The 16,979-nt window shown below is 29.9% G+C and overlaps 4 protein-coding genes across 8 annotated transcripts; 3 read left to right on the plus strand and 1 right to left on the minus strand.

The window, feature by feature from the left end:
* Positions 1-38: 38 nt before the first annotated feature.
* On the plus strand, positions 39-6,227 carry LOC105666361 (probable citrate synthase, mitochondrial). Of its 4 annotated transcripts, none has more exons than XM_012315227.2 (4): positions 39-2,012; positions 2,090-2,245; positions 2,843-3,760; positions 3,849-6,227. In XM_012315227.2, the coding sequence occupies exons 2-4, from the start codon at positions 2,120-2,122 to the stop codon at positions 4,116-4,118; spliced, it is 1,314 nt and encodes a 437-aa protein (XP_012170617.1). In that variant the 5' UTR covers positions 39-2,012; positions 2,090-2,119; the 3' UTR covers positions 4,119-6,227. The 4 variants fall into 4 exon arrangements, with proteins under 4 accessions (XP_012170617.1, XP_048266645.1, XP_012170618.1 ...); XM_012315228.3 differs by lacking the exon at positions 39-2,012 and adding an exon at positions 2,437-2,606 and having other exon boundaries at positions 2,111-2,245; XM_012315229.3 differs by lacking the exon at positions 39-2,012 and adding an exon at positions 2,437-2,470 and having other exon boundaries at positions 2,111-2,245.
* Positions 4,894-8,603, minus strand: LOC100645571 (ADP-ribosylation factor-like protein 5B). Its single transcript, XM_003399911.4, has 3 exons — positions 8,043-8,603; positions 6,932-7,376; positions 4,894-6,857 (listed from the first exon to the last, which is right to left on the minus strand). The coding sequence occupies exons 1-3, from the start codon at positions 8,086-8,088 to the stop codon at positions 6,809-6,811; spliced, it is 540 nt and encodes a 179-aa protein (XP_003399959.2). The 5' UTR covers positions 8,089-8,603; the 3' UTR covers positions 4,894-6,808.
* A 623-nt stretch (positions 8,604-9,226) lies between these two features.
* Positions 9,227-12,108, plus strand: LOC100645214 (6-phosphogluconate dehydrogenase, decarboxylating). The gene is made up of 5 exons (XM_003399908.4): positions 9,227-9,369; positions 9,691-9,914; positions 10,559-10,803; positions 10,882-11,507; positions 11,580-12,108. The coding sequence occupies exons 1-5, from the start codon at positions 9,359-9,361 to the stop codon at positions 11,920-11,922; spliced, it is 1,449 nt and encodes a 482-aa protein (XP_003399956.1). The 5' UTR covers positions 9,227-9,358; the 3' UTR covers positions 11,923-12,108.
* A 958-nt stretch (positions 12,109-13,066) lies between these two features.
* Positions 13,067-16,923, plus strand: LOC100645022 (RNA-binding protein 45). 2 transcript variants are annotated; one of them, XM_012315225.3, is made up of 6 exons: positions 13,067-13,347; positions 13,522-13,636; positions 13,739-14,529; positions 14,603-14,835; positions 14,932-15,063; positions 16,810-16,923. In XM_012315225.3, the coding sequence occupies exons 1-5, from the start codon at positions 13,149-13,151 to the stop codon at positions 15,043-15,045; spliced, it is 1,452 nt and encodes a 483-aa protein (XP_012170615.1). In that variant the 5' UTR covers positions 13,067-13,148; the 3' UTR covers positions 15,046-15,063; positions 16,810-16,923. The 2 variants fall into 2 exon arrangements, with proteins under 2 accessions (XP_012170615.1, XP_003399954.1); XM_003399906.4 differs by lacking the exon at positions 16,810-16,923 and adding an exon at positions 15,205-16,704.
* The last annotated feature ends 56 nt before the right edge of the window (positions 16,924-16,979 follow it).

Here is a 16,979-nt window from a genome sequence, read left to right on the forward strand (position 1 = left end):
TTTTTAATTATGTATTTTTAATTGTTATTCGTATATCAAAAGAACAAATAGAATATAGTAGATTATATACTTTACAATATATAGTTTAAAAGAATTTTAAAACAAAAATATAAAAAGCTTACTGTTCTTACTCTTATTACAACAATTCTATTATCCGCGACATCCTCTAACGCCACAGTTAAACAGTGAATTTTCTGAATATGAGGTAGCGATTCGTTATTGTGAACCACGTAAAGAAATATTCCAAAACCAATTACTCAATGAGTACCAAATGACCATACATTCTACCGAATTATGGTAGCAAAATCGTCGGCATTTTTGCAAGATTATCGCGCACAATTTAGTACAATTAGATGATAACAACGCGCGGTGTTACCGTGGGTTGTTTGCAAACCGCCTAACGATGTAATATGATTTTCGACACTGATAATGTATCGAATGAAAGTTATCTTTCAAATTCATCGTACTCACCAAAATAAGATGCTTCAAGGTCCGCGCCTTAATCCGTTACGAGTTTTTCCATTTGCGCTTGAACTCTATCAAATTAAAATTTTAAAGCATATATATATTACATGTATTTCGCTACATGAAGTTTCTATCAAATGTCTAAAGCAAATTAATATTGACCAACTCAGAGGAATTTATTTAAACAAATTGGACCACTTAATGAATATTAATATACTTGACATACATAAATGACTATGAAAAATTATTGCAACGAATGAACTGTATATTATGTAAAAAATTCAATATCGTATACACAGAGAAGGTTTGCTCAAGAAACAGTCGAGAAACGATTTTATTCATTCTGCTTTTGGAATCAAACGGTCCAAGTTATGCAACGATTGTCCAAATCTACAGATTGTTACCAGCTTTATCTTCACATCGTGGTTTCATCTTGACCTAATTTTTGACCTGCAGACAATTCCCCGTGCTCGATAGGAATGCTCAACTATAGTAAAGTATGAAAAACCTAATAGTTTAAAAACATCTGTAAAAAGAAATGTCCAATAATATAATCATTGCCATAACCGTCGCATACAATTCTGAAACAATTTCTTCTTTGTCGCGTCAAAATCTACATGATTAATTTTATCACGTAAGAGATTTATCAATATCAACTGTATTATTGAAAATAAGAATGCGTTGATAAGAACTCAAAAAAGGGAAACAATAATATGCATTAAACAAGCAGAAAAGATATTACCGACTATCTTCGTGGATTATGAGATCTAATATGTATAACTATCTTGTTTGATATCAACCGTCATAATTCTTCTAGTTTTGAGTTTCCGGCGCGTTTTCGCAAGATCCATGCATTGATAATAAACTATAACGCGAGAGCCTATGACATCAAGCGAGTCTTGGATGATATATTGAAATTCTCATGAACGTTGACTCTTTCCAAGCACGAAGCAATGTTCACACTTTGTGTTTTGAAATTGTACATTATTCGTAATGGTTAAGAATTTATATTATTTTAATTTAAGAGTTGTATAGTGTCGGGTCGATATAAAAGAAAATGTATACAGAAAAGTATTTTAATATTTTTCTAACATCACAAAAAATTATACTGTTTTAAACTATTCTATTTTATAAACTTACGGATTTAGGGAAGAAATATAAAAATGGTATTGAATCCGTGTTTTGAAAAAAAATTTCTGTATCAATAGCGAACGTCAGTGTTTCGTGATCACGACATCCACGCGACAATTAGTACATCGTCTATTCTCTAATTCTTCAATTGTACAGGACTGTTCAATAAAATTGATAGAATCGATTTTTAAAGTTCTGTACATAACGAGGATTTGACTACATCCATCAAGTCAAGCGAAGAAAATCCAATGAAACCAATAAATATTTACGTCTTCAGATTGCCTCGTGTGTCCTCGTCACAGAGGCAGAAAATATCTTAATTCGACTCGCACGTGTTCTAGTTTCTTCCTTTATTGCTTAATAATTAGTTTTTGTATAAATTGAAAATAATGCTAAACATTTGATTTTCTCGCAATGTATGTATCCGAAATTAATAGATTTTAAAAATTTCAGAATACAGCGGTTAATTAATTCCTTTTTCTCGTTTTTACAGAACATAGTCTTGTCCTTATTCATAAGATCAATGAGCAATGCCTTCACCGATCTTAAAAAGATTTTGGCTGAGAAAATTCCTAAAGAACAAGAGCGTGTCGCGGCTTTCCGTAAAAAGTACGGAACCACCAAAGTTGGAGACGTTACAGTGAACATGGTAATTCTTGTTTCTTATGCAATTCTGACTATATTATTCGTTTTTCTTACTAAGCATCTGATGATGAATAGATTATCGAACGTAACAGCAATGTTATTGCCAGAACGGAACGTTACGTGACAAAAATGATATATTAATAGATTAAGGCGCATAGAAAACACAATACGTATTAACTTTTGTAATGTTCATAGGTGGACGATAAGGACTGTACATATAAACAAATTTGTAGGTTCTCGGAATAATTCTACCCGCCTAACAATTGTAATCTTTGTATCACTTTCTCAATGATTTTCTGGAGGATAGAATTCTTTGTGTTTAATTTAACGAGATCTGACTAAGGAAAAAACTTATGCAATAATATGTAAATAAAATATTTTCTCCTTCTTTTCGTACGATACGTTGTATACTTATGTTCCTAATTCTTATATGCAAAATTAGATTACGAACGATATGAAAGTAACATTCAAATCAGTTTAAAGTGCGGCTCCTGTAGTCAATAGTCAGAGATCAATGTCACTGAACATATCTCCCCTTTTTTCTTCTATCTTTTTGCGCCTAATGTTGATATCGAGTGATAACTTTTTCGTTACTTTTTAGATTTATGGTGGTATGCGCGGGATATTAGGACTTGTATGGGAACCGTCGGTTCTAGATCCTGAAGAAGGTATTAAATTTCGAGGAAAATCGATCCCGGAATGCCAGAAGATTCTACCGAAAATCAAAGACGAACCACTTCCGGAAGGTTTGTTCTGGCTGCTGATTACCGGTGATGTTCCTACGGAAGCCCAAGTGAAAGAAATCTCCAAAGAATGGGCCTCCAGATGCGCATTACCTGATTACATAGTCAAAACTCTGAACAACTTTCCCAAGTCGGTTCATCCCATGCATCAATTCTCCGCAGCGCTCACTATTCTAAGTACAGACAGTATATTCAAAAAAGAATACGAGGCAGGTATACACAAATCCAAATATTGGGACGCCACTTACGAAGATATAATGAACCTGATTGCCAGATTACCCGTACTCTGTGCCATGATATACAGAAACCTTTACAAGGATGGCAAACTCGGGGCATCCGTGAACCCGGACGGAGACTGGTCTGGCAATTTCGCAAAAATGCTCGGTTACGATGACCCACAATTTGCTGAACTTTTACGATTACACCTGACGATTCACGCTGATCACGAAGGTGGAAATGTATGTGCGCACACGACCCATTTGGTGGCTTCGACATTGTCCGATCCGTATTTGGCATTCGGCTCTGGAATGAACGGTTTGGCAGGTCCTCTTCATGGCCTTGCAAATCAAGAAGTATTGCTATGGTTAAAGAAGATGTGCGCTGAAATCGGAGATAGCCCCACTGATGACGAGCTGAAAGAATTTATTTGGAAGACGCTGAAGAACGGTCAGGTCATTCCTGGATACGGTCATTCCGTACTAAGAAAGACTGATCCTAGATATATATGCCAAAGAGAATATGCAATGAAGCACGTGCCGGATGACAAACTAATCAAGGTAAAGTTCTCGAATAACTCATTCAATATTTGTATAAAGCTTCTATATAATTTATTCCTTACTAATGACTTTATTCGTATATATCTAGCTCGTTGCTCAAATGTATAAAGTAGTTCCCCCCATTCTTATGGAACTTGGTAAGGTAGCAAACCCATGGCCAAATGTAGATGCTCATTCGGGAGTTCTCTTACAATGCTATGGAATGACAGAGATGCAATATTACACTGTCCTGTTCGGAGTATCACGTGCTCTTGGTATTATGGCATCTCTCGTTTGGTCTCGTGCTCTAGGTCTTCCAATAGAAAGACCCAAATCCATAAGCACTGACAAGCTTATGGAATTGGTTAAAGCTAAATAAAAGAAAACCATTCTTATTCGTGAAAAATTATAGTTACTAAAGCTTTCTAGCGTTTTTTCAACATAGAACGAACTTATATACAATTTAATTGTCAAGCTCTTTAAGAAAATGCGTACATTAACGGTAAACAAAGTTCATTGTAAATATACGTGTTGCTTTTTATTAACTTATACAATAACAATTTTAGAAATAAAAATGACATAATTCATTGTACAGTTAGTAAATCACTAAGCATTTACTGCTGTCTGATCGCGCGATGGAATTTACACGTGTGTACCGACTAACAAAAACCACTCGAAGGATCAGTCTCGTGATGAGACGTAAGAAATAAATTGATCAGCCGAGAATTTAGAATCTTTTCGACTTTCGGTTTCTCCATTCGCGACAAGTTCGTTTTCGGCTCCTCCGTCGACTTATTAATTGTTAATATTACCAATATATATAATAATATTGCCAATCACTGTATCTTGTATCGACCACCTCCTTTCCGTAGACCTTTATTTGTGGGAGAGGAGAGTTTTCCGTGAGTGTAAGAGTAGTGGAGAACGACAAATAATTTTTTCGCAACGGTGAAGAAATTTTCAAAGCGTTTACCGTTCGATTACTAGACCATTAGAAATTGTTTCTTCGGAATTTCGTAATTTCTATTACCTGCAAATACTTTCTAAACAATCTACACTGTTTCTTTATTATACATTTTAATTATTATTCATATATGAAAGGAAGGAATAAAATATAGTAAAATATATAATTTAAAAGAATTTTAAAACAGAAATGTAGAAAAGTTACTGCTCATTTATTCGAATTAATATAGCATGTACATAATTTGTTTTATAATCTCATTGTATTATACCATAATTTTAATTAATAAAATCGGATAAACAGGATAGGAAATTGTATGTTACAGTACATAGTTCTTTTTTGACATTTCATAAAAGAAAGTTTGATAAATTTCTTTTACATTAATCTCAGTCCTTATGTTAATTAACAATCTTACACGTAAACATTTCGTGCTTGCTATGTTAATTAATTAAAAATAACCAATTTAAAACAAACATTTTTAAATTTGTTAATTTTTGAAATTTTGTTTGATTAATATCTAATTATATAAAAAGCTTAAACGCAGACACATATATTTGATTCACATGACTTATATAATAATGAAAGTTATATAGTAATGAAATTAAACAACCTGTATCTTGTACTGTATTTCAAAATTTCTATATAATGAAAGCTTTGTTAACGACAGTATATATTATAATATCGTGTATTTGTAATAATATGTCATAGTTAAGACAATTAATTGCTTCTTTTCTCAATATGAGAAAACTGCTATTTATTCTTATGAAATGTTAAATGTATGATCTCACTCTTGTTTTAGACGGCATTTGTCTTTCATATGATGATGTTAACAATTTCTACAATCGTCTTTCTCATATGTTACTAACGTATGTGTTCTAAATTTTAGTAATTGTCAAATACTAGAATATTTTTAGCTATACAAAGTAATCATGAATTAAATAAAATAAATGAGACAGCTGTTAATCGGATAGTTAGAGATTAGTAATACTTAAAATAATTCATAATACATATATTGAAGAATACAATAGATATATTTTTACAATCGAATGAGTTTTATACATAAAACACATCTTTGTAATATTTTGCACACAAATGGAATTAAATATTCCCAATAAACAACCATCTCACTGTTGAATACTCGTATCACAGAGCAGTTTTCTGCTTCTAAATGTTTGGTTAGATCGGTTGAATAACTTGCCTTGAAATTCTTAAAGATGTTTGCAGTATCAAGTATTAAGAAATATTTAAATTCTTGTACAGAACGTTGAAAAATATGTGGTTTAATTGGTGCTAAATTGAAGTTGACTTTTTACAAGTGTTTGCTATTAATGTGAAGTATAAAAAACTATGTACATAGGTATATTTTTGAAAACTGCACAGACTAAATAATTTTTATCTGCGCATTAACTCAATAGAACAAATAAAAATACCTTGTCTATCTTTATTATTATATAAACAAAGGTGGACGGGATCAAGATTAAATTCTTTATCCTTCAAATACACATGCAATATTTTCACTACATTTGTTATTGAATCAAAAATAAAATTTTATAGCTTTCAGACTGCAATTTTAATATAGCAATTATAGCTATAAATAATCGGATGTGCTCATAGATCATACATTAAATTTGGCAGTCCTGTTGTAAAGTGTTCATAATATATATATTTTCTTATACACAGATAAAAAAATTTTTACTATAGATACTTCTCTTAATGCAACAATATTTTCTATAAAAGACTCTGGATATTCTAAATTTTTCCATTTTCTTATAACATAATGTTTTGAATATATTTTACACAGAGAATAGTTAAAACATTATTTTAGTTTTATATCATAATCATTTACCATTATATTTTATATCACATTAATAGATGAGACAAAATTTACCCGTCCACCACTTGATATATTAAGTGTCTGCAGCAATAATGTTAATCAATATATGCAGTTACACTTTAAGTTATGCATGAAGCTAATGTACCATTTGAAAAAAGATCATTCATTCTTATATCATTTGTACAATTGTAGAGTGGCACAGTAACTTACATTGAACATATACTTTACATTTGAGATATCTTATTATATTTAAAATCAATTCTCATAATGTACGTCATGTCTTTTTTAAACGTCCAACAATCCACTCAAGACCTTGATAAAGCCTAAAACATTACAAGTCATTAATAACCTTGTTTCATAAATAGGATTGTAACTCTAATAATGAATCTCTTTTTACCCCTCTCCAGTAAGTGCACAACAGCTTTGTATATGCCATTGATGTTTTTTAATGGAAGTTAAATCTAGTTGTCTAGAAATTTCAGCAGCTGTCATGCTGCCTTTTAAGTCTTGTTTATTAGCATAAACTAAGACATTGGCTTTGCTTAATTCTTCATGATTTAGCATTGAATACAATTCTTCTCTTATTACACCAAGTCTTTCCCTATCTGTACTATCTATAACCATAATAATAAACTCAGTATTAGTATAATATGTGGACCATGCAGCTCTCAGGCTTTGTTGTCCACCCAAATCCCACATTATGAAATGAATATTTTTCCAAACGACTTCTTCAACATTGGATCCAATAGTTGGTGATGTATGAACAACTTCATTCATTAGGAACTGGTATAATATAGTAGTTTTACCAGCATTATCTAACCCTACCATAACTATTTTATGTTCTGAAAAATAAAAAGATTTTGGTTACATTTAAATAAAAATTTGATGAATTATAATTAGAAAATTTAATAGTTTAAATTATAGTTATTTGAATTATGTATTCAAAAGCTTTAAGTATTCATCTTATAATGTGAAAGAAAACATATGTTAACATATGTTTAAAGTAGGACAATGAAAATTTAAAGCACTTTTAACAAAAATATATTAATTACAAGAGTAATTAGCAAATTCACAAAGAACAGTTACACTTGTAACTATAATTTGTATTCACATCAGCATATGTCAAGGTTTATAATTCATTTATTTCAAACTTTCTATTTTTTATCACTGTATCTATTATTAAATTTTTTGTGATCAGAAAAAGCTATTATACCCATATCTTTTTTAAGCATATAAATATGGAGAATATAATCATGAAGTTAATATAGATTTTACATTATCTGAGTAAATTTATTATTGCAAAATTTTGTGCATCATTTTTGTATATTATCAAAGTAAAAAAAAAAAAGGAGGAACACGACTTTTGCTCATATGATTTTAATAAATGATCATCATTTTTCACTTAATATTAAGCATAAATTTATTGCAATTTTAATTTTATATGATGTCACGCATAAAACAATACAATAATTGTGACACAATATTGTTACTACATATGATAAATTTACCTTCATTGCCAAAGAGACTCCACAACTTTGCAAATAATAATCCCATATTGATCAAAACAGTAAACCACTCAGTTAATATTTATTTAATCGTGTTTCTGTAGTGTCTTTTTCTCGATAAAAAAGATGTATTTAGTTCCAGAAGTGGGACATTTCATTGTCAGAGGGTTATGTACACTTTTCTGTCAAGTTCCTTTGCAATATGTATGTAGTAAATTTGCTTCATTATTAATACATTATGATGTGAAATATATACTTAAGAACTGTTGTAAACTGTTGAAAATACAGTAAGGATAACCCAAAAGTGAAAGAAATATGTATACGAAAACCTTCCCTAATCTAATCAAGCAAATCGCGACATGTTGCTTTCCCAATTAAAACATCCATACGTTCGATGTGTCCAATCATCGTTTAGCAATAACTGAAAGCGATGTCAGTTCTGTATATATGTAACCTGATTGGAGCTAAAGAATCCTTAATTAAACGCGCGTAAAACAAAAACACTTAAAACTCTTAGAATGAAATTCTCTTGACTAAGATTACCTAACCGATTTTGCTGAATCACTATCTATATTTTCCTTTAAAAAACAAGGGAACTAGTTATAGTGAATGTAACTGAACGAAGTTCACATAATTATAAAGACTTGATATTATCTGATATTATCTTATATTGTATTAAGATAAACTGTAATGTTAAAGATTATGATCAATATGATGCAAACATTAATTTAAACCTTTTAATAGCAACAATTTTATTATATAGGCTAAAATATAAATTAAACTTTAAATTTTGATGCCTTAGAGCAAAAAAGATTACACATTTTATATGTTGTAAAAAATTATAAATATTTTATATTTTATAAACATTTATAAATTTTTAAGTAACGATTTTTAACAAATTAATCAGATTTATCTAGTTATTATTTCTTCTACACTATAACGTAAAATTTTTTTAAATGTAATAAATATTTGAAAATTCAGTAAAATACTATCTTTATAAAAGCTAAGTTTTTTAGGATATAAAATAATAAAATGGAAAATTCGAATTTTCCATTGTTTTAATTATCATTTAATATTACATTTATAATATATCTAAATAGTGATAACATTATGAAACGTTTTAAGTCTCCATAGTGTGTTAACATTATGCTGACCTTGTGTACTGCGATTGGCTTACGAAATGTCGGCTGATGTCGAATCTACTCCAGTATGAACATTCATTCCTGATCTTTGTGGGAAAGCATTCGGCCACTTGTTGCTTTGATATAAAACCAAAGAGAACAAAGCACATCTTATTTTGAAAAATAATACTTATTAAAATGAGTAAACCGTGAGTCATCTTTACATTATTTCTGAAATGTTAAAAATTTAAATTTGTGAAAAGAATTTAGATAATTGTTTTTATGATAATGTGGTTTATATAACCATTTCTATCCGAGTTAATTTTAATAAATTAATTAATTTAAAAAAGTAAAAAGTAGAATAAATATAATCTAAATATTATACTAAATATTATAAATTAATTTAGAAAATCAAATTTTCATTTGTATATATTGTAATATGTAACATATAATGTATGAGATATGTATAATGTAAAAGATATATTTTCAAGTGACTCCTAATTTAGTAAAAAACATAATTTACTTTGTAGAGTTGCTGATATTGCCCTTATCGGGTTGGCTGTTATGGGTCAGAATTTAATCCTAAACATGAATGATCATGGATTTGTGGTGTGTGCCTACAACCGTACAACAGAGAAAGTCAAATCTTTTTTGGAAAATGAAGCAAAGGGCACAAAAATAATTGGTGCATATTCATTGAAAGAAATGGTAGACAAATTAAAATCTCCAAAAAGAGTAATGCTTTTAGTAAAAGGTAAATTTCTGTTATAAATTATAAATTCGAGAACAAGAATTTGATCTCCCAAACTATTGTTAAAACTATTACTACTCCTAAACTTGTATTTAGATGTGTATTTGTAGTGATACTGTGTGTTTTAGGTAGTATACTTAGTATAGTTTGTATATCTTTCAGTCTTTTGTTAACTGGTATATAGTGATATACTTCTTGTCTTTTTTGGATTTCTGTTTTCTTTCTAATGTTCTAAGCAGAGGGATCATAACTCTTTGAAATCTATGTTAGTTTACCATTTTCTATCCATTTTGATCTTATTTCTTTGTATATGGGCCATTTAGTTAAGATTTGGCTTCTAATTTCCATCTTTTTCCTATTGCATGTTCTATATTCTGTACTTTTGTTTATTTTGTATTTATAACTCTTTTCAATTATCATTACTCATCCTAATTTCCCTATTAATCTTATTTGTGCATTAATTTTGTTAGTAGAAGCAGTATTTTCATATCCAAATATTTAAATCTTTTTAGTTCTATGGCTTTGATAGTATCCTTATAACTCTCACTGTAGGTCAAGTCTACCATTCTCCTCTTATTTTCTTCATATAGTTTGCCTGAGAACTTTATGTAATTGAAATAATCATGTACAATATTATATCTTTAAAGCTGGCGCTGCTGTGGATGCATTTATTGAACAATTAGTACCTTTATTGTCTCCTGGAGATATTATTATTGATGGTGGTAACTCTGAGTACCAGGATACTGATAGACGAACTAAGGAGCTAGAAAAGAAAGGAATTTTATTTGTTGGTAGCGGTGTTAGTGGAGGTGAAGATGGTGCTCGATATGGACCATCTTTAATGCCAGGTGGAAATCCCAAAGCTTGGCCACATATTAAACAAATCTTTCAGGTGATTTTTTTTAGCATTGAAATATAATTATTTATTTAGTATATAATATAAATTACTTAAGCATACATATTTTTTTAGTCAATCTGCGCAAAAGTTAATAGAGAACCTTGTTGTGATTGGGTTGGCGAAAGAGGTGCAGGACACTTTGTAAAAATGGTACATAATGGTATTGAGTATGGTGATATGCAACTTATTTGCGAAGCATATCACATTATGCGAAATGGTTTAAAACTTAATCCAGAAGAGATGAGTCAGGTCTTTGAAGATTGGAATAAAGGAGAACTTGACTCATTTTTAATTGAAATTACGAAAGATATCCTTAAATATAAGGATGAAAAAGGATATTTATTAGAGCGAATTAGGGATACAGCTGGTCAAAAAGGAACTGGGAAGTGGACAGCTATTGCAGCACTAGATTATGGAGTACCTGTAACTCTAATAGGAGAATCAGTCTTTGCTAGATGCCTTTCTGCTTTACAAAGTGAAAGAATAGAAGCAAGCTCAGTATTGCAAGGTCCTGATGCTATATATCAAGGCGACAAGAAACAGTTCCTAGAGCATTTGAAGAAAGCTCTCTATGCCTCCAAAATTATTTCCTATGCACAAGGATTTATGTTATTAAGAGAGGCTGCTAAAATTCACAATTGGAATTTGAATTATGGTGGTATAGCTCTTATGTGGAGAGGAGGATGTATTATAAGAAGGTACACAGATCTTTATGGAAGTTTTATAATAATTTTAGTAACAATAACTTATCATTCAATTTTTGCTTTTAGTGCATTTTTGGGAAATATAAAAACAGCATTTGAAAAGAATCCAAAACTTTCCAATTTATTATTAGATGATTTCTTTGCTAATGCAATGAAAGAATGTCAAGCTAGTGCTCGGATAGTAGTATCTACAGCTGTAACATTAGGCATAGCAACTCCTGCATTATCAACTGCTTTAGCTTTCTATGATGGCTATAGAACAGCTCGACTTCCAGCAAATTTACTTCAAGCTCAACGAGATTACTTTGGAGCTCACACGTATGAATTACTTGGCCAAGAAGGAAAATTTGTACATACTAATTGGACTGGACATGGTGGAAATGTATCTGCATCTACATATGATGTATAATAATTACTAACATAATTTTATGCTAATAAAATGTACATACAGTTAATGTTACAGTTGAGGTTAATGTTATGGTTGATAAATCTATCAATATGTATTAGATTTAATAATAATAATTGGTTATGTAAAACTGCTGAAAATATTTTGTTTAAAAAGATACAAGTTTATTAAAAAAATATGTTACATACATTTGTATATGTGTGTAAATTATTTGTTCTTTCTTAAATTATAAACTGATATTTTTAAAAAATAAAGATTATTACTCTTCTATGATACATTACTTTACTAAAATACAATATACATACATACAATTTTATACAATAAAATGATAGGCCCATATACACTTGCATACATATATATGTGAGTGCGCGCGCGCGCGCGTGTGTATCAGCAAACTGTATATTTATCCACGAAATGAAAGCAGTAATAATTTCTAACATACACCTACCTATGTACATATGCTTTCGTATAAGAAAGTCTGTATTATGAAAAAATAGTAGAGCATGACTTGTGGAGTCGCTCACCATTCTTGTGAAATCAATGCGGAAGTAATTTATCTAACCTATTTGTCGTTACAATTATAACTATGTTACATTTTCAAATAACAATAAATGTATGTGATTTTAAATAGCTTTTTTAGTATATTAACAAAATTTATTAAACACCTAATTTTAAATTAAAAGGCTTAATAAGAATGTAACATTTAGATTGACAATATACTCATATTGACTAAAATGGAAATCCAAGTAAAAATAATTTCGCGCCATGATTCACCAAAGTTAAATAAAACTTCATATAGTTTAAACTAGCATACATTATATGTAATTAGCATAATTATATACGTCTTCCTTATTTTCATTGGTACTCAAATAACATCAATTTCAATTTATACGATTGTATGATAACGTTAGTAATTTAATAAACATAATATTTGGTTTATTTTAAGTAATATGTATGTATCTTTCTTTTAGATAGAAGTGTAAAGGAAGCTTTTATTGTAATTTCATAATAATGAATTTTAGAAAATATTAAGAGTATAACTAATACTTTGTAGTATATTTCATCTATAAAATTCTGAAAAATACTCTAATACTACATACCTATGTACATACGTTACTTACATATATGTGAGAAACTAATCTTGTAGAACCCTATTTGAGCCGTCCCTGAAGCACATCGGTTTTACTGACCATAGACGGGCGACGTAGTCTGCATCATTCATTTGCAAAATGGCTGACCACAGGGAAAGGGATTCATACTATTCGCAAACGGATTTAAGATCAAAAAATGATGATCCACCGAATTCACGTTTATTTGTTATATGCCACAAAAGTCTTGAAGAAGATGATCTTAGAAAAGCTTTTGAAAAGTTTGGGAAGATCGAAGATATTTGGGTAGTGAAAGATCGAACAACGGGGGAAAATAAAGGTAATTTCTCTTGTCTACACAAGAAATCAATAAGACTTTATTTTCTTTTTAATCATCTTTTACATATTTTTAAATTTATCTATATACATATTTTTTATTTATGAAAATTGTTTATTTATATGCTTTTTACGAGTTATTCAAACATTTGAAAAGTAATGTGTCTTGTTTATCTAGGAGTCACATATATTAAATTTTCAAAAACATCAGAGGCAGCTTTTGCTCTTGAAGAGATGAATGGAAAAATGTTGGGTTCTGTTGGAAGACCTATTAAAGTAATGATTGCTTCAAAGTAAGAATTATAATAGTTATTCCAAAATATCTTTGAAAGATTTTATTCTTTGTTGATATATTTATTTGTTGGTAAATGTGAAAATCTAGATATTTGTTACAGTCGTGATCAAGGATCTGTCAGAGAAACAAACGAAGAAGAAAGATGGGTCCGTCTCTTTTGTGTATTACCTAAGTCTATGACAGATGGTGAACTTCATCGAGAATTTTCAAAGTTTGGATCTATAGAATATGCAACAGTAGTTAAAGACAGAAATACGAATGAATCAAAAGGCTTTGGTTATGTAAAATTTCAAAAAGTATCTAGTGCAGCAAAAGCATTTGAAGAATGTGATAGAAAATACAAGGCTGTATTTGCAGAACCAAAAAAACCAAAACCTGAACATATTGATGTGAAATACAACAATGGAATATCTTCTCATTATGATAGCGCTGGTGGAGGTTATAGTTCATCAAATTTTGGAAAGAGCAGTATTAGTTTAGAAATTGCCACAAATTATCCTAATTCCGAAGGTTATACACATTTGCAAGTAATTGCACATCCAGCATTGAACCAAGATCAATTATGGAAATTATTTGACATTGTACCTGGATTGGATTATTGTCATTTGAAAAATGACGTACGATATAGAATGCCAAGAGGTCAGGCTGTTGTAGTATATTCTAATCCTAGTGCAGCAGCATATGCAAGAGAAAAGTTTCATGGTTTTGAATATCCTCCTGGTCATAGGATGATAGTTAAGCCGGATTTATCAAGTGCTCCACCAAAAAATGCAATAAAACCTGGTAGTTCTGCTGCTGGAATTGCTAGTGCTAGGACAGATTTGGCACATTTAGCTGAAACTATTGCTCAAGCTACATCTTTAATTCAAGCTGCAGGATTAACTGCACCAAGTGAGAGATTATTTTATCTACATAATGTGATAATGTATGATTTTTTTGTTTAATTATATTTTTACATAATTAGGTTTAGAGCATTCGATGTGTGTGAAATTACCACCTGTGCAACCAATGGCTAGTATAGATGCAGAGGTTGCTAAAAGGTGTTTCATTGTATGTGGACCTCCAGTACCTCCAATATATGCAATGAAAGATGCTTTCTGTAGATTTGGGAACCTTATAGATGTTTACATGCTTCCGGGGAAAAATTGTGGTTATGCAAAGTATGCCAGTGTGCAAAGTGCAAATGAAGCAATCGAGGTATATTTTATCATGCTTTATTTCATCATAATGACTTTTTCTAAACAAATAAGACAGTTAAACAGTAATAATCAGTCGATAAAATAATAACCGTAGGTTTTACATGGACAAGAAATTTGTGGATCTCGATTAAAAGTATTAGAAGCAGAAGAGCGTAATGTTGGTGAAGATCGTAGGAAACGACTACGAACGGACGAAGACGAAAATTAAATTTTTTTTGTATACCTCGTAAGTAAATCGCTGAGTACATGGCAAAAAGAAAGGAGGGAAAGAGAGAGGCAATTAAATATTAACACCCTGACGTTGTAACTGACGATTACTTTACTCGAAAAACAGGAGAAAATGTAATTTTTCTATTTGTCTTCACAGACTGACTGGTATACACAAGCTGGACGCACGCAATAAAAGAGACGAATTTTAAGACTCACTTGACCACGTCGGGCCCGCATCCAAGGAAACTCCAACTACCTACTTTTAACTACCGCTTACGTTCGCGATTTCAACATTACTGAAACTTTAACGATACTTTACTTTATCCTTACATGTCGTTACACGTACACCTGACTTCCTAATTTTATTATTTTAAAAGGCCTGTGCGAAAAGTGATCTTAAATATTCTAGTTAAGGACATATAAAACACAAGAAATTAGTTAAATTTGGAACTTGTATCTTTAGCGCAAGGAAGGTATATGATATCGAGTATACTCGAGGTGTTTATTGTTGTATGATAATGTACTATAGACATTAATCAGAGGTAAGAGTATTTCTCAATGCATATATACTTTTGCATTAAAATTATACTGAAATGAAAATTTATTCAAACAAATTTATAAAAAGAAAAGAATGAATTTATACATTAATGATTAAGAGAATTGAATAATTTTAAAATAGAGAACATAAAATGAAATTATCTTTTAATATTTTATATTCTTAATTGTAAAACAAGAAATATGTAATTATTAATTGTAATATTAATTTTATCTATTCGCACAGGCTTTATAATATAACCTGCTTTAGGATTAGTAAAACAAGTTTTTCTTTATAATTTATATCCAATAGTTCTGTACTATTCTTTTATTAGATATAGTATGTATGGAAGAAAACGTAAAGCAATTTATTTCTAGTGTCTGTTTCAAGAAATATTTTCATAATTGCGAATAATAATATATTTCGTAGAATTTAAATTCCAAAACAAGATATATTCTGCAGAATAATATTTTTATTTTTAAATACTTTTCAAATGTGGTTTTATGGATTACAACTCTACGTGATATAAATCATTGCGAATATAAATATAACGAAGCGTATTTGAAAAATATTTTTGTGTAGATTAAAACTATATTTGACTAAATGTATATTTTGTTTTATTGTAGCTTACAACAATAATCTTAATTTTAATTACGCCAGATGTACATAATTTATTTTAAAATTATGTATTATTAATCAGATTTAATTATGTTACGTATTTCTGTAAAAACAAAATTAATTTATGTAATTACAGAATTGCAGACAGAAGCGATACGGATAATTACAAAATTTTCCATTCAAGTATTATGAGTAAATCTTGTTTTGGAATCATTTCAGTATCACATATGTTTGTGTATAAAATATACTGATATGTTGTTTTCTATAATTAGACCAAATTTCCTGGAAAAAAGATACGTTTTCTTAGGAAATCAATATTATGTCCATAATCACATTTGTCAAATACCAATAATTGACGCACAACATGAACGTTTTATGATGGACACTTTTGTACATGTGTTAGACTGTTCTACTCAATGACCATACGCAATGATGTTTTAGGAGACTGTAACTGACTTGTTTATTTGGTGATATTAAAATACACATTAAGTATTCAAAACCTCACACTGACTTCCACTTATTTTTTTTTTTTCACACTGAACAGAATATCCTATTTTACACTATGTTTATAATTTATTAACCTGACGTGTTTTTTCTGTTAACTTTCAGGATATCTCAAGGATTCAAAGATGTGTACCTGATGACTGTGATATAGCAGAGTAAGATACTACTATTATTGTATATACAAAACAAAATATAAAGAATAAATTATAATTTTATATAGTTCCTCCTTTTTATTACTGAACGGAGATCATTATGGCGATCAGAAGATTATTGTA

The sequence above is a fragment of the Bombus terrestris genome, chromosome 12, assembly GCF_910591885.1.
Source record: "Bombus terrestris chromosome 12, iyBomTerr1.2, whole genome shotgun sequence".
Classification (NCBI taxonomy): domain Eukaryota; kingdom Metazoa; phylum Arthropoda; class Insecta; order Hymenoptera; family Apidae; genus Bombus; species Bombus terrestris.

Excerpts from the sequence above, each read along its gene's own strand:
- LOC100645022 (XM_012315225.3), top strand. The coding sequence starts at position 13,149 with ATGGCTGACCACAGGGAAAGGGATTCATACTATTCGCAAACGGATTTA. Across the intron at positions 14,530-14,602 it reads TGCAGGATTAACTGCACCAA|GTTTAGAGCATTCGATGTGT; the intron begins GTGAGAGATTAT and ends TTACATAATTAG. Across the intron at positions 14,836-14,931 it reads GTGCAAATGAAGCAATCGAG|GTTTTACATGGACAAGAAAT; the intron begins GTATATTTTATC and ends TAATAACCGTAG.
- LOC100645214 (XM_003399908.4), top strand. Across the intron at positions 9,915-10,558 it reads AGTAATGCTTTTAGTAAAAG|CTGGCGCTGCTGTGGATGCA; the intron begins GTAAATTTCTGT and ends ATATCTTTAAAG. Across the intron at positions 10,804-10,881 it reads ATATTAAACAAATCTTTCAG|TCAATCTGCGCAAAAGTTAA; the intron begins GTGATTTTTTTT and ends ATATTTTTTTAG.
- LOC105666361 (XM_048410688.1), top strand. The coding sequence starts at position 2,015 with ATGTATCCGAAATTAATAGATTTTAAAAATTTCAGAATACAGCGGTTA. Across the intron at positions 2,246-2,842 it reads GAGACGTTACAGTGAACATG|ATTTATGGTGGTATGCGCGG; the intron begins GTAATTCTTGTT and ends GTTACTTTTTAG. Across the intron at positions 3,761-3,848 it reads CGGATGACAAACTAATCAAG|CTCGTTGCTCAAATGTATAA; the intron begins GTAAAGTTCTCG and ends GTATATATCTAG.
- LOC100645571 (XM_003399911.4), bottom strand. The coding sequence starts at position 8,088 with ATGGGATTATTATTTGCAAAGTTGTGGAGTCTCTTTGGCAATGAAG. Across the intron at positions 7,377-8,042 it reads GAGTCTCTTTGGCAATGAAG|AACATAAAATAGTTATGGTA; the intron begins GTAAATTTATCA and ends TTTATTTTTCAG. Across the intron at positions 6,858-6,931 it reads TGTGCACTTACTGGAGAGGG|GCTTTATCAAGGTCTTGAGT; the intron begins GTAAAAAGAGAT and ends GTAATGTTTTAG.